This window comes from Pungitius pungitius, chromosome 13, assembly GCF_949316345.1.
Source record: "Pungitius pungitius chromosome 13, fPunPun2.1, whole genome shotgun sequence".
Lineage (NCBI taxonomy): Eukaryota > Metazoa > Chordata > Actinopteri > Perciformes > Gasterosteidae > Pungitius > Pungitius pungitius.
The window spans coordinates 171,670-197,417 of NC_084912.1; the positions used below are offsets into that span (position 1 = coordinate 171,670).

General features: G+C 42.0%; 3 protein-coding genes across 7 annotated transcripts in view; 2 read left to right on the top strand and 1 right to left on the bottom strand.

Annotated features, from left to right (window-relative positions):
• Nucleotides 1-1,516: 1,516 nt before the first annotated feature.
• tspan14 (tetraspanin 14) lies at nt 1,517-7,332 on the bottom strand. The gene is made up of 9 exons (XM_037466367.2): nt 7,161-7,332; nt 6,343-6,423; nt 5,595-5,645; nt 4,152-4,298; nt 3,836-4,006; nt 3,480-3,605; nt 3,344-3,394; nt 2,489-2,602; nt 1,517-2,390 (listed from the first exon to the last, which is right to left on the bottom strand). Exons 2-9 carry the CDS (start codon nt 6,421-6,423, stop codon nt 2,325-2,327), a joined length of 807 nt encoding a protein of 268 aa, XP_037322264.2. The 5' UTR covers nt 7,161-7,332; the 3' UTR covers nt 1,517-2,324.
• Nucleotides 7,333-8,278: 946 nt separating this feature from the next.
• On the top strand, nt 8,279-14,347 carry prkn (parkin RBR E3 ubiquitin protein ligase). The gene is made up of 11 exons (XM_037466402.2): nt 8,279-8,611; nt 9,201-9,364; nt 9,430-9,679; nt 10,138-10,253; nt 11,117-11,200; nt 11,289-11,404; nt 11,521-11,657; nt 11,748-11,809; nt 12,000-12,230; nt 12,338-12,455; nt 14,056-14,347. The coding sequence occupies exons 1-11, from the start codon at nt 8,605-8,607 to the stop codon at nt 14,157-14,159; spliced, it is 1,389 nt and encodes a 462-aa protein (XP_037322299.2). The 5' UTR covers nt 8,279-8,604; the 3' UTR covers nt 14,160-14,347.
• Nucleotides 14,348-17,181: 2,834 nt separating this feature from the next.
• The window catches only part of ubr2 (ubiquitin protein ligase E3 component n-recognin 2), a 30,729-nt gene continuing 22,162 nt past the window's right edge, over nt 17,182-25,748 (top strand). For all 5 annotated transcript variants that reach the window (XR_005119929.2, XR_005119930.1, XM_037465425.2 and 2 more), the window contains exons 1-12: nt 17,182-17,315; nt 18,075-18,358; nt 18,436-18,514; nt 18,589-18,702; nt 19,552-19,682; nt 21,144-21,282; nt 22,002-22,064; nt 22,154-22,274; nt 22,348-22,455; nt 22,866-22,954; nt 23,184-23,282; nt 23,363-23,526. Coding sequence is in view for 3 of the 5 variants with exons in the window: in XM_037465425.2 (XP_037321322.1) it covers nt 17,232-17,315; nt 18,075-18,358; nt 18,436-18,514; nt 18,589-18,702; nt 19,552-19,682; nt 21,144-21,282; nt 22,002-22,064; nt 22,154-22,274; nt 22,348-22,455; nt 22,866-22,954; nt 23,184-23,282; nt 23,363-23,526 (1,475 nt within the window). In the remaining 2 variants the exon portion in view is untranslated. The remainder of the gene's footprint in view (nt 17,316-18,074; nt 18,359-18,435; nt 18,515-18,588; nt 18,703-19,551; nt 19,683-21,143; nt 21,283-22,001; nt 22,065-22,153; nt 22,275-22,347; nt 22,456-22,865; nt 22,955-23,183; nt 23,283-23,362; nt 23,527-25,748) is intronic.

Consider the following 25,748-nt stretch of genomic DNA (forward strand, 5'->3'; position numbering starts at 1 on the left):
ATATATATGTCTGCTCACCGGACAGCATGGTGGTGTGTGGTAATGTGTGGTGGTGTGGTGAGCCCTGCACCCTGATCGAAGAAGGTCCTGAGTTTAAACCCACCCACACCTGTCTGGGTGGAGTCTGCATTGGTTCGGGGGGGGGGGGGGGGGGGGGGGGGGGGGGGGGGTTAACCGGTGACTCTAAATAGTCCGGCGGTGTGTGAATGTGAGCCAGTAGAACTTGTCTCTCTCTGTGGTCCTGATGTCATCAGAGAGCTCCTTTCATTTACAGCATGGTGTGTGACCACCAGTGCTTTGAACTGGATGAGGCAGCCACTGGTAACCAGTGAAGAAAGGAGGAGTAAAGTAGTGTGGGAGAACTTATGAAGGTTGAAGACCAGTGGAGCTGCTGCATTCTGGATGAGCTGCAGAGGTGGAATGGAGCAGGGAGACCTGCCAGGAGAGAGTTACAATAGTCCAGGAGATGACAAGCGCCTGAATCAGTACCTGCGCCTCCTTCTGAGTGAGAAGGGGTCGTGTTCTCCTGATGTTGTAGAGCGTGGACCTACAGGACCGTGTTGTCGCTGTGATGTTGGGATTCAGGGAGAGTTGGAGTCAAGTGTCACATCGAGATTTCCATCTGCTGTCTCTGGCCAGATGTTTTTAAGAGAGCACAAAAAAAGCAAAATCTCACAGTAAATGTAATAAACCTTCTCCAATTGTAGGGGATTGTTGTGGAATATTTCAATAAACGTTTGGGAGAAGAGAATGATTTTGGGTTTCTGGGTTCATCTTATGAAACAGAGTCTTTATGAATGATCAAAGTTGCAACAAGTCCACTTATTGCTTGCAAGCAGGAGGTCAAACACACAAACACGTATGACGATGCTCTGTGGAGTGAAAATGAGTTCTTATACACACACATGAAGGTCATCCTCTTTGGCAGGTATGAAATATTGCAAACCAAGTTGAGATAAGAACCAAGGTTCAGATGGGGAACAGAGTTCCTTTGTTTGAGCATTTGTGAGAAAGCGTCCTCCTTCACACAGCGTCAGAAGACAACTCTTCTCACATTACTTCAATACACACAATAATCGCTCTTTGAGCATAAGACTGTTATAACATATTTTACCATTAGAGGATTAACTTGTGAAGATGAGTAGTGATGTTCGGTGATGATGTAAATTATGATGAGTATTTGTGCTTTTTAGTCTTTCTGCATTATTATGTAAGTCATCACAACCAATGTTTTGGTTATTGACTTCAGTAGAATCTAGAAAAACATTCAACTTCATGGCATTGAGTAATTTAGAAGGTTAGAATTCTGATGATACTTTTAACAGCTCAGTCAATGATTGCAAATATTAAGATATTAGTTGTTGGTTGATTATTACATTGATTTAATATTTGAATAATAATAGACACGTGGGGAGAGATCCGATTCATTCTATTATGTTTTAAAAATCAATCATGATCAATTCAACACAAAGGTTTTACATAACTGTACTATCATGAGTTCAAAGGGACAAAACACTCTGACCAAACTTCAGTTTTATTAAGGTGAATATAAAAAGCCATAAAAAATTAAGTTTTATATGTACACATATATAAAAAACTGAGACAATAAAATAAAATCAGTTGAAGTCCAAACAAACTTTTGATAGAAATAAATAGAACAGGAGTAGAACACACTGGTGCTAACAAGCGTTAGCATTGAAGCAGACTTAGCATGCTAGCTAACTAGGGAGCAGTCTAACGCCCCTTCTACTCCGTTTCTTCTTCTTTGGTCTTTGGTCTGAACCGTCAATGCTCCAATGAGAGAGCTGGAGCCATCAATGGCCCCACCGTTAAAGATGGCTTTTAATGTTGGTTTCAATTAGTTTACACATTTTGATCATCAATGAATCATTGCAGTCATTTAACAATCACACATCGGTCCTATTCCCCTGTAAACTGAATCATTTCAGAACTCACAAAAGACGACCTGAGTTCAACCTGAAGATGACGATGATGATGATGAAGGACGCACAGAGAAGTCCTTCCTTAATCAATGATAAGGGAACTGAAGGCACTCTGGTGCAGAGTTTCATCATCGAACAGATAAAGACACAGCAACACAAAAAAAGCCCAAAGAAAGATTTATGCATATTCAGCGAAAGTCTATGTTTTCAGTAACCATAGCAACGAGGTGATCATAAGATCCTCAAACTGATGACAGGAAGTGAAGGCAGGTACAGCGAGGTTACTGAAGAAGAAGAAAAAGGCACATCTGAAGAAATTTGGTCCACCTGGCAGAGGCCACACCTGCTGTGTAAGAAGCCCCGCCCTCTGTGGGTGTGGCTTCAGTAGGTGAAATTGACCTTCTCGATGTCCGAGATCAAAGTCCTGGCCAGGTAGATCCCCACCATCTGTTCACAGGTAAACAGAAATCAGGTACAACACTCCAGTGATTACGTCCTACTGTGTCTCTGTCGTCCAGATAATTAAAGAACGACTGCGTAGTGACCTGCAGCAGAGAGATGACGATGAAGACGATGGCCACCCTGTACAGGTTGCCAGGTAACCAATCCTCCAGCGCAGCGATGCAGCCTTTGGTGTAGATATGCGCAGTCCACTCCCTCTGCAGGAACAGAAGAGCATGCTGGATAGTGAACACTATTCAACTCTGGTTTTACTCATACAGAAACGTGCTTTCCTCTTGTGGAGTTCCAGATGTATTTATGGTTGTCATGAAATAGATTCATGTTCATTCATCTGGTTCTAATGTGCTAAACTACGGCTATTCAACTGAAATGTAAAGAGGTCCAGTTAGAGAAGCAAACTAAAACTATTTAGTGTGGTTAAATAGGGGGATGGATTTATATCAAGATCTGCATCTAATCACATAACAAAGAATTGAACATACATGCAAATATAAATAATGTTCTCTCAATAAATAAATAAAAGTAGGGCTGCATTTCAAAATAAGAGAAAATAAATAAAATGTGAAAATTGTTTCCTTACTCCCATTTGGACTCGACAGTCTCAGCCAATTATAAATAATAAATCCAAACCCATTTTAACAATAAAACTGTTTTATTGTTAAAATGGGTGCAATATATATTGCAGAGGCATTTGTTCCATTTCTTTTACTTCTTCTTAAATGTTGTGCTCTATACTTTGCTGTGATCACGTGGCGATGAGCACTCAGAACAGGAGCATTCTCTCTATCAGCAATGTAGAACATGTTTCTGATAGAACGTGGACCAGGCAGCTTACATCAGCTCCTCCTCCTCACATCCTCCTCGTCACAGTGACAGGGAGGCGGGCCTTCACCTCTATAAACAGGAAGCCACATTGAAAGAGCAGGGAGTGACCTCACCGTTGGTCGATTCCTCACGTCGTATCCACACTGACTGTTGAGCACAGAGTCCTAAAACAAACACAATCACTTCCATTCTATGACACTGAATTGATTATTATGGATATTGATGCGTATTGATCGGTGATGAACTCACAGCAGGATCTGTGATGCAGCAGGAGAAAGGGACTCCACACTTCTCTCTGCTGCGATGGGTTCCGTTACAGCTAAAATACACATTCTGATCCCAGTCGTTGGGTCCCTGAGCTCCACAGCAGTAGTTCTGTTAAAGAAGAACAGACTCACGATTCTGATAGTAGGGTCTGTTAGTAGAAGATGTAACGGTTCTGTTTGTAGAAGAAGATGATGATACAAGTTCTGATGTTAGAGGTCTTATTGATGGAGGTTCTAGTAGAAGATGATTAAGGTTCTGATAGTGGAGAAACATACTAAAGGTTCTGATAGTAGAAGAATATTGAAAATATTGTGTTTGTGTTCTGGGGGATATGTTACCATCCTCTGCAGAGAGTCGATGAGGTTCTGCAGGTCGATGTCGTCTCTGTAACCTTTGACATTGGCTAAGAAGAAGTCGTTGATCCAGTCTCTGAGCTGACTCTGAAACACCACGGCCAGAACCGCAGCCGTCAGCTCCAACAAGAAGATGAAGCCGATCACACCGGAGAACTGAGAAGAACCAAAAGAGAACACCTGAACTTTGAGAAAAATATGTAGATGGAGAACACCTGAAAAAAAAAAGACAAAAATGTAGAATCTAAGATGCAAACTCTTTCTAATCGATATATTTTGAAGGCAGATGTTTTTAACGTACAAACTTTAGAAGACAGATGTTTTCTCTCAGAGCTCCGACACATCCAGCAAAGCCCAGAGTGAACGTGACTCCACCAACGACCAGGACCAACCAGACCGGGTCAAAACCATGCAGCCGGGTTACCTGCGTCAGATCCAACAGGACCCCCTGAAGTCCACCACACACAGGTACACATACATAAAGAGATATATACACATATTAGTGCTACATACATATAGAGGTATATACACATATCAGTGCTACATACATATAGAGGTATATACACATATTAGTGCTACATACATATAGAGGTATATACACATATTAGTGCTACATACATATAGAGGTATATACACATATTAGTGCTACATACATATAGAGGTATATACACATATTAGTGCTACATACATATAGAGGTATATACACATATCAGTGCTACATACATATAGAGGTATATACACATATCAGTGCTACATACATATAGAGGTATATACACATATCAGTGCTACATACATATAGAGGTATATACACATATCAGTGCTACATACATATAGAGGTATATACACATATTAGTGCTACATACATATAGAGGTATATACACATATTAGTGCTACATACATATAGAGGTATATACACATATTAGTGCTACATACATATAGAGGTATATACACATATTAGTGCTACATACATATAGAGGTATATACACATATTAGTGCTACATACATATAGAGGTATATACACATATTAGTGCTACATACATATAGAGGTATATACACATATTAGTGCTACATACATATAGAGGTATATACACATATTAGTGCTACATACATATAGAGGTATATACACATATTAGTGCTACATACATATAGAGGTATATACACATATCAGTGCTACATACATATAGAGGTATATACACATATTAGTGCTACATACATATAGAGGTATATACACATATCAGTGCTACATACATATAGAGGTATATACACATATTAGTGCTACATACATATAGAGGTATATACACATATCAGTGCTACATACATATAGAGGTATATACACATATTAGTGCTACATACATATAGGGTTAGGGGGTTAGGGTGAGATGGGTGAGATGTCAAAATAAATTCTGCCTGCTGTACCAGGTGTTAGGGTTCAACAGGTACCCTGCTACCTTTCTAGTATCAGTACACCATGCACCATTAACTCAGGGACTTATACTATAAAAGGATCATCAGCCGTATTACACACTATGATAATTACACTATTAAAATAAACTATACTTGTTTACAATGATCCATACCACACCAGTAACGTGTGTATATATATATATATTAAATAAATGTCCTGAGTGCTCAGGCGTCCACATTTTTTTGTTTTGTTCTGTTTTTGTTTTTTTGAAACACTAAATTAACAGAAATATGCAGTTATTTATTTTTCGATTGGTTTCATGAACGTGCGTTTTGTCACCTTTTCACTCCACGCCCAAAAACCAACTGCGATGAAGGCAACACCAGCCAGCTGCAACAAGAGGACACACCAGTGATTAGTCAGGTCCGATAGAGCTGATGAAATAACAGATCCGATAACCGAGGCCTGACAGGAAGCCTCTGCATCCTGTCAGCTGACTAGCAGACAGAAAAGGGCTCAGTTTCAGGAAATGTAACTTGATGTAGACATTTGAAAGTGTACAACAAAACAACACTGAGAGGCTTATTAAACTACTGCCTCACTGAGAGCACCACAGATCTAAGTATGTGAATATTCTCGTGGATGTTGAGAACGACAGCATTTTATTCATTGGTGGATTCAAGTGTAGAGAATTGTTTTAATCACAACCTGGATCTGGTCTATGGTATTTACATACACATACATGTATTTAATGGAACATTGTCTAACAATCTTTCAATTCCTTCTCCACTAAACAAAGGTTTCATCTGTAGGTTTTAATCCAATAGCTCTGTAGCCAGATTTTAAAAAGCGATTCCTTCCGTTATCAGTTCAATATCATTATGTCTCAATCTGAAACACTTCTTTCAATCCCCAACCCCATCACTCCCCTCATTAAAGGCGTAAGACGTTTTTCTTTTTGAGAATACTAATAGTAGGGGCTAGTTCAGGTTTAAAGTAGCGGAACAAATAAAATGTCCCAATCTGCCTAACCGGGTTGTGATTGCTATTAAAATGAAACATAAGGCATAAGGTCCATGTGACTCACCCAAAAGATGATGTTGTAGCTGAACATGAGGTATTTGTAGCAGCAGCTCACCTCAGCACTCGCATCTCGATAGTAGTACATCTGCCAATGATAAATGATGGTCATGTATTGTTCTAAACTGTACACAGTATACCGTTATATACTCTACAGTGTATGTGTGTATGTAGTTATACACTATGTCTACTTGTATACACTCTACAATGTTAAATACACTTCGTACATAGTGTGATGTACTCTACAGCTATGATATTATATACTATGTAGTGTTATATACTCATACTGTTAAACACTCTACATATATGCTTGTTTGTACTCAACGTAGAGATACTTTACATAGTGTAAATAATATTCTTAGTTTTAGTAGTATGTATCTGCTAAACTACATGAATACCGTTAAATATGGTATCAGTTATGTAGCTGCTCTACATACTATTATACTATAACATATCTTATAGACTAGGCATATATAGTGGTATATAATCTGCTCATTTAGTGTAAGTTATGAGTTTATATATTTATATATATACACTCATGAGTGTCGTATACGGAAGTATCCAGCGCATCAAGTCACAAGTCTTCAGTTTCACTTTAGCTTAGCAGAAGCTAATCTGTCTGTAGTTATTAACGTGATTCTTCGTTCTTTGAAGAACAAATAACCCGTTTGTCCGATAACGTTACCCGATAAACGGTAACTTTACCGGACAAACGTTTTGTTTGACTGTTAACGTGACACATTTCCGTTTGTTTAGAGCTAACGCAAACAGGAAGCAGCTAATGCTAACTAACCGAGTAACGTGTTCAACCCGAGTCTGTCTTACCTTCTGACCCCAGGTCAGTCCGTATGAACACGTGATTCACCGATGTATTGATTTATTGATTCATCAACTCTTGATTAAATTGATTATTGATTAAATGTAAACTGACGTTAACGGACCGTGATGATAACGACACTTCTTCTTCTTCTTCTGCTTCCGCCAGAAACAAAATAGAACTCCTTCTTCTCTGGACTACGCAGGCGGGGCGCCGCGTCACACCGCCCCCTGCTGCTCGTTAAATAACCACGAACCCGTGTTTATACATATTGTACTTACAAACATCTGGGCGTTGGTCGTTCAAAGTTTTGTTTAGCATTCAATCAATAAATCAGCTGTCGGATGATTTAACTGACCTTCATTAGTCTTGTTTATTCAGTAATAATGAATATAAATGCTTAGCTGTTCCTCATTTATGCAGTACATTAAGTTATGATAACATTACATGTCATTTAGCTGAATGGAGACTGGACCCCATCCATTCACGTGTTGGGAGTCAGAGAGAGTTGGAGTCAAGTGTCACACCGAGGTTCCCAGCAGTCAAAGTGGGCATTAACTCGGAGATGCCAAAGTTAACAGTCAGGTCCTGGGTAGGAGAGTTTTTCGTTGATCTTTAGGTGGCGAGCGGACCTCCTCTGAGAGATGTCAGTCAGACAGGCAGAGATCTGGGCCGCCACCTGAGTGTCCGAGTGAGGGAAGGAGAGAATTAGTTGTGGTACGAGAAACAGTGCGAGCGAATGACAGAGCTGAGAGAGTTGGTGTAGAGAGAGAAGAGGAGGGGATCCAGGTCGGAGCCCTGAGGAACTCCAGTAGTAAGAGGACAAGGTTCCAACACAGATCCTCTCCAGGTTACCCGGGAGGTGCGGCAGTCAAGGTAGGTCGGTAAAAGGGAGAGAGCAGAGCCTGAGACTGCTTGCATGCTGATGTTGGGAGGAGCTTGTTAAGGTTATTCTGCTGGTCTGAACAAGGGAAATCTCCTGGAATATATCATAATTTCATCAAATGAAATGAGAAGAAGTTTATCTTCTTTATCTGTAATTTAAAAGTTTTCGAATTTTAAGGCTTTTATTGTTAAGCTCAGTAGGTTGCTAGGCAACGGGAGCAGCGGAGGTAAGGCTGATGACGCAGGCAAGAAGTCCCCCCGTAGGACAGACCGTCCCTATGGACAGTCCCATGTCGGAGACCTTTTGGTTCAGCCTCTGCGGTCGTTGGAGGACCAGCTCAGGTCTACGAAGGCTGCTGAAGGCTGAAGACACGGCCACAGCTAACGAAACACCGAGACACATCATTCATGTATACAATGCACGTCTGATGCTAATTCATGACGTAATTTCCGCGTAACTGTGCTGTAGTCGGTTTGCAGGTTGTACGTGCCTGCGGTAGGACTACATTGCCCAGAGTGCACCGCGATCACCAAAACACAAATGGCGACCGAAGGACAAATCGTCTGATGATAAGTGAGCGCTGCTTGAAGTATAAGTATGACTTGTTGACTTGTAGTGTACGTGAGGTATAAGTAATACTCGTTTTTAGTAGTTAGTGTAGTGCTATGTGAGTTTAAGATTTACTTGTATTTTTATTGAATGTGTAATAGTATTACTTGTGTCCCTGCAGTGTCCTCGTCGTATAACTTGAATACTTTTTTAGGATTTGTACTCCCTTAGTGTTCCCTAAGACATAAGTATTTGCAAAGTGTGTACATACGTTATAAGTGTTTGTACCACCGTAATGTACTTAAAGTATAGGAATTTGTAAACTTCTCTGTTGTACTTGACGTGTAAGTATTGTACTTCTTTAGTGTACCTGAGGTATAAGTATTATCTATTTATACTCCATCAGTGTACTAGAGGTGACAGTATTATTTGTACTCCCTTAGTGTATGTGAGGTGACAGTATTACTTACTTTACTTGTACTACCTCAGTATACCTGAGGTAAAAGAAGTACTTGTTTGTCTGTGTACATGGGTTGACAGTAATAATAGTATACCTATACTTCCTCTGTGTACTAGAGGTGACAGTATTACTTGTTTACTTGTACTCCCTCAGTATACGTGAGGTACAACCTGGGGCCCTGCGTCCCCGTGGAGCTGCAGGAGGAGGCCAGCGTGGCGGACCTTCAGCAGCTGGTGGGGAGTCAGCAGGGGGTCCGAGCAGAGCTCCTCAGGGTGCTGTTTGCTGGAAGAGAGCTAGAGAGCAGCTTCACACTGCAGGTGAGGAGCTTTTGCTCACCTGCTCTTTGTTACTCTGCTATATCATCATCTCCTCCTCCTCTCAGGGTTGTGACCTCCCGGAGCAGAGCACTGTCCATGTGGTCCCCTCTAAGTCAGCTGCAACCCCCGCCCATCTTCTCCTGCGGGAGGGCCTGGTTGGAGGAGGGCAGGACGGGTGGAGTAGTCTGACCAGGTTAGATATCAGCTCGTCACGCCTCCCCTGCACCCCCTGGGGCCTGGACGGGAGTAATGGTGGAGAAGGGGAAGAAGCAAAAGGAGGTGACAGAGAGGAGGTGCAAGCTGCAAGTTTGAAAGGTCAGTTAAGGAGGCCACAGTGTCGCTACTCCTGCACTATGTCATCACTTCAGTATTAGTATCAGCACTTCGCCACGTCAAATTCCTTGTATGTCTGACATATTATAGCAATAAACGTTTCCTGATTCCTGATTATTATTCAGTACTCCAGTAGTATGCCAGTACTCTACTAGTATCCAGTACTACTCTAATATGTCAGTACACCCCTCAGAATAAGTGAGGTAACAGTATTACCTGTATGCTCGCTTAGTGTGAAGTAAAGTTGTTTCTACTCCCTTGGTGCATGTGAGGTGACAGTATTAATTATATAATTGTACTCAGCAGTGTTTCCCCTACCATTATATTATATATATTTCTTTACAGTACTTCAAACTCGTGCAGTAAGGATGCGAGTATTTGAGTACTCCTGTCCTTGTCCCTATTGAAGGACTTTGCCTGTGTGTACTGTGTGTCTACAGGTGTGCGTACATGCAGTACTTTCTTTGTGTACTGTAAGGGATGTAAGTCAATCCAACCTGGGAAGCTCAGAGTTTGTTGCAGCAGCTGCAGAGAAACAACATTCACACTCAGCAGGGTAAATACGTTCATGGTGTCACCTTCATACAAGTACATTCAAAAAATACGTTCATGGTGTCACCTTCATACAAGTACATTCAAAAAATACGTTCATGGTGTCACCTTCATACAAGTACATTCAAAAAATACGTTCATGGTGTCACCTTCATACAAGTACATTCAATAAATACGTTCATGGTGTCACCTTCATACAAGTACATTCAATAAATACGTTCATGGTGTCACCTTCATACAAGTACATTCAATAAATACGTTCATGGTGTCACCTTCATACAAGTACATTCAATAAATACGTTCATGATGTCACCTTCATACAAGTACATTCAGTAAATACGTTCATGGTGTCACCTTCATACAAGTACATTCAATAAATACGTTCATGGTGTCACCTTCATACAAGTACATTCAATAAATACGTTCATGGTGTCACCTTCATACAAGTACATTCAATAAATACGTTCATGGTGTCACCTTCATACAAGTACATTCAAAAAATACGTTCATGGTGTCACCTTCATACAAGTACATTCAAAAAATACGTTCATGATGTCACCTTCATACAAGTACATTCAATAAGTGCATGCTCAAAACCACCCTGTTTATGATGATATATTATGAAGTATATATGTGGCCGCTGGAAAAGAAAACCTTTGTGTAGCCAGCTGTGTGTCTCCTTTTTGAAAAGATTAAATATCTGTTTTGATGATTTTACGCCAGTGTCAAGTATATTTGTACACAATAAATAACATGATGTAATTTCCATACAAATATATATTCCATAAATGTATATATATTCATGGTTTGTTGCTCCTCAGTGGATGGTGGTGTGGATTGTACTGATGACGATGTCCTCTGTTTCAGGATCCATCCTGTTGGGACGATGTCCTCCTCCCAGGCCGTGTTCACGGCTTCTGTCAATCAGACGGTTGTGACAGCAACAAAGCAGTAAGGAGCCGTCAGTGTAGTGTGTGCTCAATTCATCCAGTGGCATTCTGGGAGATGTAGTGTCTCCACTCTGTGTGTGCGGCCGTAGGAGTTTTACATGAAGTGTGCGTCCCATCCAACGTCAGAGGACGACGTGTCTGTGGCCCTCGACCTCATTATGACCAACAGCAGGGAGGTGCCCTGTATGGCCTGCTCGGACACCACGTAATACACAAACAAAGTAACACACACTATTTGATCTTTAAGAGAGAAAATAAACTTCTGTCTTCCTCCCTTCCTGTCTGTCTCTATCTCTTTCTCTCTCTCTGTCTGTCTCTCAGGGAGCTCGTCCTGGTATTCCAGTGCGCAGAGCGTCATGTGATCTGTCTCCAGTGTTTCCATCGTTACTGTCAGACTCGTCTCAATGACAGACAGTTTGTTTCCCACCCACTGATAGGCTACTCTCTGCCATGTGCTGGTGAGACTCAGTTTGATGACAATGACTCAATGTGTCATCAATACAAGAAGTCATTGATTTATAAACTACCTGTGATATTTGTGTTTCCAGCCGGCTGTAATGACTCTCTCATAAAAGAGCTGCATCATTTCAGGATTCTGGGAGACGATCAGGCAAGCGTTTGCTCTTCTCCTCCTCCTTCACTCTTCTTCCTCCTCTTTATGCTTTCTAGCTAGCTAGCTCACCGATTCAACAATGATATCATGATAAAGCTAGTTAGCTTTGCTTGAAGTTTACATTGTATGTGAAGCAAGCAATGTAACCGTGGAAGAAGACTGACTTGGGGTCTGTTGTGTTTCCCAGTATGGGCGTTACCAGAAGTACGGGGCAGAGGAGTGCCTTCTTATGAATGGAGGACTGATGTGTCCGTCACCTGGCTGTGGGGCGGGGCTTATCCCACCAGATGACAGCAGGAGGGTGACCTGTGACAGACATCTCGGCTGTGGCTTTGTCTTCTGCAAATACTGCAGGGAGCGGTACCATGAGGGGGCGTGTCTCACCGAACAGGCCCCACCCATGGTGGAATCCTCCCAGGTGAGCTAGATATACCTAGGTTGACTTGTTTCAGACTGAGTTCTAAGTCTCTACAGAAGACAAAGCCAACGTATGAATGCATGAGACTACCTGCTTCTCCTCCTCAGGGCTTCGTGGTTGAGGAGGAGGCGTCTGTCAGAGGGAGGTGGGATCGAGCCTCCTTGCTCCTCCTGCAGGAGACGACTAAACGCTGTCCTCAGTGCTCGGTTCCTGTGGAGAGAGACGGTAACACATCATAGTCTAAGGCAGTAGATATGTGAACTGATACAATAATCAGAATGATCAAAGATGTTTGAACTGAACAGTAGCTCACATTGACCTCCTGTTTCTACTGTGAACATCATGGTTCTTCTCTATAAGATGCCCTATAAGAACTTGTATTTATAGAGCACCTTTCCAAACAAAGTTACAAAGGGCTTAACAATATGCGCAAGAGTAATGGCAGCCAGAGCCTGGCAGCAGCGTTTTATATAATTTGTAGTCTCTGAATGTTTTGCCTGCTAATGCCAGACAAAAGTGTGTTGCAATAATCCAGCCTGGAGAAAATATGCCTGTGGATGACTCTTGCCAGGTCTGCAGGTGAGAGGAAAGACCTGATTTTCCTTAATTGTCCCAGATTAGCGAGGCAGATCTGCACAACTTTGGTAACCTGAGAATCAAAGGACAACGCAGAGTCAAAAAGAATGCCAAACATTTGTTAATAGCGTGTCCAGCCCTGAGCACAGATCAGCAACACAGCTCGTGCTTGGGCAGGAAGGTGTAATAATAACGACCTCGCATTTGGAGTCATTTAACTCCAGAAAAATTCTGGACATGCAATTCCTTAAGTCGGCAAGGCTGGACATGATGCAGGAAATTGTGGAGGTATCAGGCTTAATGTAAAGTTGTGTATCATCTGCGTAACAATGACACTCTGAATTATGTTGACAAATGATGTGGCCTAGGGTTAGCATGTAAATGGTAAATAGAAGGGGACCCAATATAGACCCCTGAGGGACACCACAGAGTCTCCTGCATGTTGCCCAGCGGCGGCATGTAAACAACAACTAGGATGAATGAAGCAAACTCACAGGGGGAGTAAAAGGATTTACAGCTGATGATAAAAGATTCCAGATCAGGAGAATAGGAGAATCACTCATATGCGTAAGTAAAGGTGAGCACACCCTCCCCGAGAATGTCCAGTAATTCCATAGAAGAAAGAAGAAAAGTTGCAAGTAGCTCCACTGGAGTTGTTCCCCGGATGTTCATGAGCTCATCTCTGGCGAAAGAGCTCCGGGAATCCCAGCAGAAAACAGAATTAACTACAAAAAACAAACAGCACAGACGTACCAAGGCTGCCATCTTAGATATCAGTCTAAAAGAGATTTCACTGAAGTTGGATAGTGAAGATGGTGTGGGTGGACAAAGTACAGGGGGGATGATTCAATCAGGGGTGTGCATTCCTCTGGGCCAGTCCAAGATTTAGTGATCATTAAAAAGTCTATAATACGATAAAAGACATATTTCTAAGGGATCTAACATTTTCTTGGCAGATTTGAACTGTTACAGCAGAGGGAATAGTGTAAACGGATTCCACATATATGATGTTCTTTCTGTTTGGACTATGTGAACAATTTGAACATCTCCTTTCAGTGATCCCGACTGGAGTTAGGAAACAGCCGGTGGAGACAGGACACATGTGACAGTTCATATTACAGTAGTGTCTCATACGAGATAGATTAGGGGTGTCAAACATACGGCCCTCAGACCGGATCTGGCCCGCCAAGGGGTACTGTGAGATACTGTGAATAAGTACTTTATGACCCTTTGATGTCACCCTCTGCAGGCGGATGCATGCACATGCAGTGCCCCCTATGCAGGGCCGAGTGGTGTTGGCTCTGTGGAGTCTCCTGGAACACAGACTGTATGGGGAACCACTGGTTTGGATGAACTACCATATACAGCTTCACGTCTCCTGCTCAAAGGCACTCTGACAGCTGGCAATCAAACAAGCAACTTCTCTTTGCTCCAAATGTTCTAGTTGTGTAAGCACCTATGTAACCTGTCTAAGGGATCAGTTTTCATATGAGAAATGTATCATTGACCATTCCGTCAGTACAATTAAATATACACACTCATTTTGTATTCCATTGTTTTATTATCATTTGGGGTCAGGTGTGTGTCTCTAATGTGAAGTCATGTGACCGTGGTGCAGTTGCTTTATGGCAGTGTTTCTCAAACTGTGGGGCGCCACCCACTAGTGGGTCGCAGTGCTATTACAGGTGGCGTCGCATGTGGAAATCCAAAATTATTCTCAAAATTATAGCTCAACATTTAGCATGAGTTTCCAAAATGTAAAATTACAATTTTCTTGGGTGTGAGTCATTAACATTTTTCTTTCGCCAAAGTGGGTTGTGACAGAAACAAAGTGGATTGGAATAGTGTTTTTGTTAAGCACTGAATGCACTGAGTGAAATGACCTGAAAGGAAAGGAGCTTCAATGCTTTCTTACTTAGCTTCTTTAGGATAGGAACCACTGAACCATCCTTTACGAAAGGAAAGGAGATAATTCCATTCCACATTCAGCGGCAACATTTAGATTGTGACACATCATTGGGCCGTTCACGAGAAATAACAATCATGACCAAGAAATGCATATCATGTAAGTAACCATTAGCATGACGATGAAGCAAAGTTTTGATCATTTGAGTCCTGCCCTTGTGTCACTAGTGACATCACCAGTGACATCACCAGTGATACTACTACTCGCATAACCGCTAACTTCATTACCACTAACATTAACATTACTACTGACCTTGTCTGATGCCTTTAGAGTGCGGTGAAGCAGTTCGGTTGCTACTGGAGCTTGACGTGACGGACAGATCTGTATAACTGCTGTTAATTGGCCGGATGAGTCAAGTGGTAACAACGTTACAGGGGTGTGATTGGTGCAGTAGTATTACTGTAGCACACCTGTAGTACTACTCTAGTAGTAGTGTTAGCACACCAGTTCTTGAGGTGCTGTCTCATCACCTCGTTGGTGTCTTTCCAGAAAGAGCTTGGTTTATTCCAGTGTTGTTGGGTTAGTTGGTAGGAATGGGGTTAGATAAATCTCCCTGAATGGAAGAATCCAGATCTCCAGTGTGCTCTATGTGTGTGTCTTACTGAGAGTCCCTGTGAAGATGTGGGTCCTCACCACAAGTTTGATAGATAAACTCAGTGAGTTAGAAAATAGGTAAAACTATGAATAAATTAATCCACAGCAGTATTGACGGGTAAGCTTGATGTAGTTAGTGTTCAGTCAGTAGTTAGCACATTGTTAGGGTAAAGCAGTGTCCCTCACTAGCCACTTTGGCGGGTGGAATTCTACTTCTATTTTTTTCATTGTACTGTAACGGCGGTTATTAATGTGTCATGAGCACATCATCCACAAACCAAGAACACTTTGGTTACATCGGTGGCACCGTGGTTCATGTGCATCGACTACGGAAAAAACTATTTTACGCTTTGGCGAGTTTGAGTGTGCGCTCATGTAGTTTAGCTCAGCTTATCTCAGTTCAGCTAGCAGGCCAAATGTGCGGCACTTCAGAGACAGATGTGCTTGGAGATGAAGACCCGTCACAGCTCAGGGCTTTTTGGCCATCAGAGATGTCCATGCAGACCCTTTTTTAGCAACGGTAGTCGCCAGCCGTTTCCTCGGCTTGGTGAGACAGTCTGATACAGTAGTCTTCTCAAAACGCCTCTAAAAACAATAAACTTATTGCAGGGTTCTCAAGCCTCACACATTGACCGTGAGACACACGCATTTCAACCAGAGTAGACGCCACGACATGAGTAGGAAACACCAACCACGTTGTCCTGCTAACGATGTATCCTGCACGTACCGCTGTTCCCTCTCAGCCCCCATACGTTTGTTACCAAGCAACCAAGACGTGCAAACCAACAGGTGGAGACTTTTAATAAAACTTCAGGAGAACTGCTGAGTGAGAGGCGAGGATGTGGCGGCAAATAGCAACCGTATGAAAACCAGGAGGACACAAAAGAGAAAAACTGTTAAATGAAAAGCGGAGGTCCAGACGAGAAAATAATGTATTGCCCTGATTGTAGGACGTACGGGAGTGAAACGATTACAGGGGTCTCTTTTATAGCTTGAACAAGCAATTTCACAGTGGAAACAATAAAGGACCATGAGATTTCCGTTGGCCACGTCAAAAGCGACTGTGACTAAACTAGACGGCTGGTTGGCCACAACAAGTTATATGTGTAGCCGAGGGTTATGGTACGCCTATACTTGGTTTAATAAAAAACAACAACACGGCTCCGGTTCTGCGCCACGCCGGCGGCAACTTTATTTCTCGTCACTTTTTCTTCACAACACTGAACCCTTCCTCTACTTCCTCTCCTCCTTCACAATAAAATAACTTACACCGGAACAGGAGTGCAATAATAGCTTACATATGTAATGAGCTACTCTTTTCTTCTTTGTATCAATCAGTTGCATTTTTTCATACAAAAGGAGCTTTACACACTTATAAGAGCTGAAGCTGAATTGATGACTACACATACATTTTCATGTAGTCTTGATTTGGGTGTTTACGATGTTCATTTTGCAGTTGAAAGAACTGTAAATCTACGCTTACGCCCTTGAGTACATAGTTTAGTATCTATATACAAACTACAAGTACTAACTATCTATTAACTATGTACTACAAGACTACGAAAGACAAGTAAATTCACTGTACTCCATCTCCAGTGGTACATATTGTACGTTTTATTGTACTAACGTTACGCATTATACTCTACTACATGTCAGAGGTAACTTTTGTTCGTTTTGCTTTTTGTATTATAATACTTAAAATACAGATTTGATAATATATGTCTTTGTACGAATTTTTTTAATGATTTATTATACTCGACAGCTTCTTATCTCGCTGCCCTCATGGTTAGGCCACGCCTCCTCGGCAGTTGATGGTTTCCGTTTCCGGGTTCTCTTTCGTCCAGCAGCACAGCTGAGGGAGGAAGATGGCGTCGGCCCAGTCCGACAGAGACCCACCGTTTCTTCTATGTTCTGAGTTCCTGAACTTCTCCGCCAAAGACACCGCGTTGGTAAGCGGACTCTCGAGCTCCTCACCTGTCACCGCGTCGGTGCGTCACAGCACGAGCTCTCACCGGCTCAACGCATTCTGCCTAATCTGCTACACTAAGCTAATGCTAACGCTTTCGCTAATGCTTGCGGTGATCTGTAAAACATCTGGATGAGTGACAGCAGCTGTGTCAGTGCCAGCTATCAGCGTAAACACCGACTCATCGAGTTCTGTAGTAAGCTGCATTATTCCCCGTTGGAAACATCTTTAAACGCTCTGACTGCAGGTTCACCTTCCGGCCAACACGTAACAACAGGTGTTATAGCGTTTAACAGGCGACCCTTTTAACAATGGTTAAAAATAGAAAGAGGACACATAGCTGTCCTTGTGAATGCTGTATTGTTTAAACGTTTCATTTAAGTCAAGCCTTGTGTGTGACACATTTGTGTTTTTATATAAATATGCATATGGTTTGGACGTTGGAGAGGCTTGATGTTGATGAAACACATCTTTAAAATAAAGTTAGTATAAAAAATGAAACATAATTGTCTTTAGCGCCTATTTTGTCTAAACATGTGTCAAAACTCTGCACACAAAAACTAATTAAATGATTAAAATAACCACAATATAAGAAAATAAAATGGATAACCGGGATTGGAAATCATAGAAATGAGATGTAAAGCAGTCAAAGGACAGGAAAAGTAGCTCTACGTTATTTAATCTTACCATTTAGTTTTATTTAATGTTAGAAACATCTGTAATCATCTGTCCTCCTCTACAGCGATGGCTGGTGTCGGCCAACCTACAGCAGGAGGTGTACCATCACCTTGCTGTGTATGTACCCAGAATCCTTTGCCTGGGGCCCAGTGGAGGGAGCAGCAGGGAGGAGCAGAGGGAGGAGCAGAGGGAGGATCTGGTCTCTCAGATGCTCCTCCTGGCTCCTTTGGAGTGGCTCCTGCTGGGTGAGGAGCCGGCCTCAGGCCTGGCTCTCCTACAGGAGAACAACCAGCCATCGCCTCTGTGTGGACACGTGTTCAAGGTGGGAGAGCCCACCTACTCCTGCAGGTAACACACACACACACACACACACAGGTAACACACACACATGCTATGTCCATGCATTAATGTGTGTGTGTTTCTAGGGAGTGTGCAGCTGATCCGACCTGTGTGCTGTGCATGAAGTGTTTCCTTGAGAGTATTCACAAAGAACATCGGTACAGAGTAAGTCCCCACAGGAAGAACACACATTGTTATATATTTTCCAAATCTATTGTATTATTATAAATGTGCTGTAGATGACTACGTCAGGTGGTGGAGGCTTCTGTGACTGTGGAGATGCTGAAGCCTGGAAGAAAGGTCCATACTGCCAGAAACACAAGCCTACCGACACCAACAGAGACACAGAGGAGGTGAGACACGCATGTCTGTCCCTCTACTTGTCTGTCTCTCGGTGTAACGTGTCCTGTCTTTCTCTCGGTGTAACGTGTCCTGTCTTTCTCTCGGTGTAACGTGTCCTGTCTGTCTCTCGGTGTAACGTGTCCTGTCTTTCTCTCGGTGTAACGTGTCCTGTCTTTCTCTCGGTGTAACGTGTCCTGTCTTTCTCTCGGTGTAACGTGTCCTGTCTGTCTCTCGGTGTAACGTGTCCTGTCTGTCTCTCGGTGTAACGTGTCCTGTCTGTCTCTCGGTGTAACTTGTCCTGTCTGTCTCTCGGTGTAACGTGTCCTGTCTTTCTCTCGGTGTAACGTGTCCTGTCTGTCTCTCGGTGTAACGTGTCCTGTCTGTCTCTCGGTGTAACGTGTCCTGTCTGTCTCTCGGTGTAACGTGTCCTGTCTGTCTCTCGGTGTAACGTGTCCTGTCTTTCTCTCGGTGTAACGTGTCCTGTCTTTCTCTCGGTGTAACGTGTCCTGTCTGTCTCTCGGTGTAACGTGTCCTGTCTTTCTCTCGGTGTAACGTGTCCTGTCTTTCTCTCGGTGTAACGTGTCCTGTCTGTCTCTCGGTGTAACGTGTCCTGTCTTTCTCTCGGTGTAACGTGTCCTGTCTTTCTCTCGGTGTAACGTGTCCTGTCTTTCTCTCGGTGTAACGTGTCCTGTCTGTCTCTCGGTGTAACGTGTCCTGTCTTTCTCTCGGTGTAACGTGTCCTGTCTTTCTCTCGGTGTAACGTGTCCTGTCTTTCTCTCGGTGTAACGTGTCCTGTCTTTCTCTCGGTGTAACGTGTCCTGTCTTTCTCTCGGTGTAACGTGTCCTGTCTGTCCCTCTAGGATCCTGTATCTGTGCTGCCTGCTGATATGGTCGCTCGTGGTTTCAGCATCTTCTCGATCCTCCTGAAGTACGCTGTGGACATGCTGACGTGGGATCAGGAGAACCAACTACCTGCAGGACTGGAGCCACCGTACGCACACACACACACGCGTGCACACACACACACACACACACACACACACGTGCACGCACGCGCACGCACGCGCGCGCACGCACACACACTGAGCACTTTATTTTGTACCGCCCTGTTTGGCAATGTTGTTTTTCAATAAAATAAAACTTAACATAAAGGAAGCCAATCCACTTTTCCATGTTGATAAGAACATTCAAGTTTGGTGAAAAAATAAATTAAGGGACATTGAGAATATATAAAAGGTTCTGATTAATTTTGAGTTAATTATGACATGAATGCAATTAATTGGGATTAAATATTTTCATTGACAGCACTAATATATGTATATATAACCGCATTTTGTGCAAAATTCCATAATACATAACAACTAGTGTACTGATCACTTTTATTAAGTACTCTCAGAGCAATAGCAAGTTAACATACGGTTTCCTTTTTGTTTCTAAACCGGTACCAGAAGAAACATTTGTCTGATTTCAGGAAACGGCATAATGCAGCCTATGTTTAAGCAATAATAATAATAAGAGGCCTAACATGAAGTACTGCCTTTAATAATACGCTTACCAGCGACATTATAAATAGTAGGTAAATATCTGCCTTTCAGCACAAAATAGTTGTAGTTCTAAACGTTGTGTGTCACATGTCATCAGTCGAGAGAGAAAATAGTCCCCTACGTGCAGGTAAACATCTGGCAGCATCGCATTCATTCACATCGCTGACGTCCACCATAATTGTCTCACTCTCAACCAATCAGAATGCTGGATTTCGTCTACCCGTAATATAATCAGTAGTACGGGTCCCTGTTAGTGAGGTAAAGTGGACCAGCACAAAAAAGGATGTTTCAGTCTGTGATGTCAAAGAAAAATGACTTCAGTGACGCAGGTTGAGCAGTTACACAAAAACTAAATTAACTTTTAACTTCATCCATTCCTCCAACTGTACATTTTTTCGTACTCTGCACCGAGCCAGGTGCTAAGACACACAAGGTCATTTACGTTTCAGATGATGAAGAACCTCTCTTCTTCTGAACATGACTAAGAGAACCACCTTCAAGTGCAGATGTTGTACTTCAGACCGTGTGTGCGTCACGCCGTGCGGGGAGGTGCGTGTTGGGAGGTTCACACGCGCCTCGTTCTGAGGACGCTTCATCCTTTCCTGGTTGATCTCCTGCACGCTGCAACAACATCGTCTGTGGGCCCTTTTAGTGCTTAATCATCACAGCCAATAGAACTGAGCTAGACAGGAGGAGAAGAGCAACAGCCTTGTTAGCCTGCAGAGCAGTGCTCAGTCTGAAAATTACATTAACAAAAACAACATTATTATTATATTTGTTTGTGATGAGGGCCTTTTATTTGCTGCTATGTGTTAGACTTGATCGTAAATCCCAAGGCTTCCATTATACTGTGATAAAGACACTTTGTGTGTGTGTGTGTGTGTGTGTGTGTGTGTGTGTGCACACAGGGCTCGAGAAGACACCTACTACTGCATGCTGTTTAATGATGAAGTGCATACCTATGAACAGGTGATCTACACGCTGCAAAAAGCCGTCAACTGCAGCCAGAAAGAAGCCGTCAGCTTTGCCACCACCGTGGACAGAGACGTCAGTAATCACCTCTACGTGCTTTTAGTTATCTATAAATGCGCCGTATCATCTATGACTATTAGTGCTGGTCAACGAATGATTTTTATTATTGTGATTAATCACATGATTTTCTGGGATCTGTTGTGCTTAGAAATTGAATAAAATGATTACCGTATTTTCGGGACTGTAAGGCGCACCTTCAATGAATCGCCTATTTTAGCCCTAACTATTTTCCTACATAGGGCGCCTGGAATAGAATAGAAGATACTGCAGTAAAACGTTATGCATCCACTAGATCTGTGCTAAATCAAACTTTATTAAGCCTTCTGAAAACTCATCAGTCCCATGGTAACGTTGTTCAAACGTTAATGTGGATATGAACAATATCTCTGAACCTCCAACTTTCCTCCTTGATGAATGAAAACATTCTTGATTAATGCTTTCGTGCATCTTGCGCCGAGAAGCAGCTTTAATATACGCTGTTGGAGCTGGAATTACTGCGGCTGCTGGCACCAGACTTTCCCTCCAATGGATCCCCGTTAACTAGTATGGATCAACCAATTGATCCATATATAAAGTTGTTTTTTGAGAAAAAAAAGGATTATAAGTGCGCCTTATAGTCGCGAAAATACGGTAATTTAAAAGTAATGTGTGCAAGTTCATAAAAAAAAACATGTTGTGTGTGTGTGTGTGTGTGTGCGTGTGCGTGTGCGTGTGTGTGTGTGTTCTCTCCACAGGGCAGGAAGTCAGTTCGCTATGGAGACTTCCAGTTCTGTGACCAAGCCAAGTCTGTTATAGTGGTGAGTGTCTCATCACTGACTGAGGAGGTGAATACACTTTATGGAAATGCAGTAAAGTCTCCTCCCTCGCTTCCCCCCCGCCCCCATAGAGGAACACCAGCCGTCAGTCCAAGCCTCTCAGGGTGGAGGTGATGCACTCATCTGTTGTTGCTCACCAGTGTTTTGCACTGAGGGCCCTCAGCTGGTTGGGGCAGATTATACAGTACTCTGGTAAGTTTGCCGCTCATTACCCATAATCCTTCACTGTGCGTGTGTGATGAAGTGTGCCCTTGCTGCGTTTCAGACGGCCTGAGGAGGATTCTGTGTGAGGTCGGCCTGCAGAAAGGTCCAGAAGGAGAGTATTCGTCTCTGGTGGACAAACTGATGCTCAATGACTCCAAAATGTGGAAAGGTGAGTACTGAGTACAAGTATTACTATATAGTACTATATAAGTATAGTATAGGCTTATTCTATTCTGGTCATAGACATTTGCGTATACCACACATACAACTATAACGTACATCGCATATATAAATGTATAAACAATGCATACACATATACTTTTCATATACATATGCTTATACTACATATATACTACACATATGCATGCCATACACACACACACATATACTATACATCTATATGCTACTTGCATACATATGCTTATACTATGCAAACACTACGTATTTACTAAATATACACCTTCAATAGTCAACGAATATACCACAAATATAATACTTTTATACCACAAATGCCTATACGATATATGATATGCAAGATGTAATAAATAAAAGTGATATATGTGTAATATGTGTCTCTAGGAGCGAGGAACATCTACCACCAGCTGCTGATGAACAGCCTCCTCATGGACTTCAAATACAAGAAGGTCTTTGCCATCCAGTTTGCCAAGGTAACGAGAGAGAGAGAGAGAGAGAGAGAGAGAGAGAGAGAGAGAGAGAGAGAGAGAGAGAGAGAGAGAGAGAGAGAGAGAGAGAGAGAGAGAGAGAGAGAGAGAGAGAGAGAGAGAGAGAGAGAGAGAGAGAGAGAGAGAGAGAGAGAGAGAGAGAGAGAGAGAGAGAGAGAGAGAGAGAGAGAGAGAGAGAGACCCTCTGACTTGGAGGTGAAATGTCTCCCTCCAGAACTACAGACGCCTTCAGACAGATTTTATGGAGGACGACCACGAGCGAGTGGTGTCAGTGACGTCATTGTCTGTTCAGCTCTTCACCGTCCCAACCATGGTGAGTACTACTCCTGCTCTACCACACACCTGTCTCTCTGCCTCTGCCTGTCTCCCCTCCTGCTGGTGTGTGTGTTGCAGGCCCGGATGCTGATGGTAGAGGAGAACCTGATGACCACCATCATCAGGACCTTTGTGGATCACCTCCGTCACCGAGACCTGCAGGGACGCTTCCAGTTTGACCGCTACACCGCCCAGCAGGCCTTCAAGTTCGGACGAGTCCAGAGCCTCATCGGAGACCTCAAGTTAGGACCAGTTAATCCCCAATTACTCTATACCAGTTAGTGTACCATAAATATACCACATACTATACCAGTTTATATACCAGTTAGTGTACCATAAATATACCACATACTATACCAGTTTATATACCAGTTAGTGTACCATAAATATACCACATACTATACCAGTTTATATACCAGTTAGTGTACCATAAATATACCACATACTATACCAGTTCATATACCAGTTAGTGTACCATGAATATACCACATACTATACCAGTTCATATACCAGTTAGTGTACCATGAATATACCACATACTATACCAGTTCATATACCAGTTAGTGTACCATAAATATACCACATACTATACCAGTTTATATACCAGTTAGTGTACCATAAATATACCACATACTATACCAGTTTATATACCAGTTAGTGTACCATAAATATACCACATACTATACCAGTTTATATACCAGTTAGTGTACCATAAATATACCACATACTATACCAGTTCATATACCAGTTAGTGTACCATGAATATACCACATACTATACCAGTTCATATACCAGTTAGTGTACCATGAATATACCACATACTATACCAGTTTATATACCAGTTAGTGTACCATGAATATACCACATACTATACTAGTTTATATACCAGTTAGTGTACCATGAATATACCACATACTATACCAGTTCATATACCAGTTAGTGTACCATGAATATACCACATACTATACTAGTTTATATACCAGTTAGTGTACCATGAATATACCACATACTATACCAGTTTATATACCAGTTAGTGTACCATAAATATACCACATACTATACCAGTTTATATACCAGTTAGTGTACCATGAATATACCACATACTATACTAGTTTATATACCAGTTAGTGTACCATGAATATACCACATACTATACCAGTTTATATACCAGTTAGTGTACCATAAATATACCACATACTATACCAGTTTATATACCAGTTAGTGTACCATAAATATACCACATACTATACCAGTTCATATACCAGTTAGTGTACCATGAATATACCACATACTATACCAGTTTATATACCAGTTAGTGTACCATGAATATACCACATACTATACCAGTTCATATACCAGTTAGTGTACCATGAATATACCACATACTATACCAGTTCATATACCAGTTAGTGTACCATGAATATACCACATACTATACCAGTTTATATACCAGTTAGTGTACCATGAATATACCACATACTATACTAGTTTATATACCAGTTAGTGTACCATGAATATACCACATACTATACCAGTTCATATACCAGTTAGTGTACCATGAATATACCACATACTATACTAGTTTATATACCAGTTAGTGTACCATGAATATACCACATACTATACCAGTTTATATACCAGTTAGTGTACCATAAATATACCACATACTATACCAGTTTATATACCAGTTAGTGTACCATGAATATACCACATACTATACTAGTTTATATACCAGTTAGTGTACCATGAATATACCACATACTATACCAGTTTATATACCAGTTAGTGTACCATAAATATACCACATACTATACCAGTTTATATACCAGTTAGTGTACCATAAATATACCACATACTATACCAGTTCATATACCAGTTAGTGTACCATGAATATACCACATACTATACCAGTTTATATACCAGTTAGTGTACCATGAATATACCACATACTATACCAGTTCATATACCAGTTAGTGTACCATGAATATACCACATACTATACCAGTTTATATACCAGTTAGTGTACCATGAATATACCACATACTATACCAGTTCATATACCATATCGTCAGTGACGATGGGGACATCTTGGTGCTGATAGGCTATCACGCTGCAGCGTCACGCCGTTTCGTCGCCAAAGATGAATGATGATATTTACACTTTCACGTCTGGTCATTTCACACGACTTCGCCCCAAATTGCCCAGAAACGCGCTGCTCAGTCGCAGATTTGCGTCCCCACACCTGGTGTGAACGTACCATGAGGTAAACAGCCAGTTGACAGGGAGTTGATAAGATTTGAGAGAAAAGGAAGAAGGTCAGGAGCAATAGACTGGTAGTCTATGGGGGGGTTAGTGAGACAGGATCCGTATCAAGGGGGCAGGTGGTTTGGGGGGCAGAGGTTACCAAGGAGACAAGGGGGTGAAGGAGCAAAGTGAAGAGGATGAAATGTATTTACAGGGGGAG

What these genes read in the sequence shown, in the direction of transcription:
- tspan14 (XM_037466367.2), bottom strand. Translation starts at nt 6,423, where the DNA reads ATGTACTACTATCGAGATGCGAGTGCTGAGGTGAGCTGCTGCTACAAA. An exon ending in TCGACTCTCTGCAGAGGATG is followed by an intron (nt 3,606 to 3,835) that starts GTAACATATCCC and finishes CTTCTTTAACAG; the next exon opens with AACTACTGCTGTGGAGCTCA. An exon ending in ACGTGAGGAATCGACCAACG is followed by an intron (nt 2,603 to 3,343) that starts GTGAGGTCACTC and finishes CTGTTCCTGCAG; the next exon opens with AGGGAGTGGACTGCGCATAT.
- prkn (XM_037466402.2), top strand. An exon ending in GCAAGCTGCAAGTTTGAAAG is followed by an intron (nt 9,680 to 10,137) that starts GTCAGTTAAGGA and finishes GTGTGTCTACAG; the next exon opens with GTGTGCGTACATGCAGTACT. An exon ending in CAACATTCACACTCAGCAGG is followed by an intron (nt 10,254 to 11,116) that starts GTAAATACGTTC and finishes CCTCTGTTTCAG; the next exon opens with GATCCATCCTGTTGGGACGA.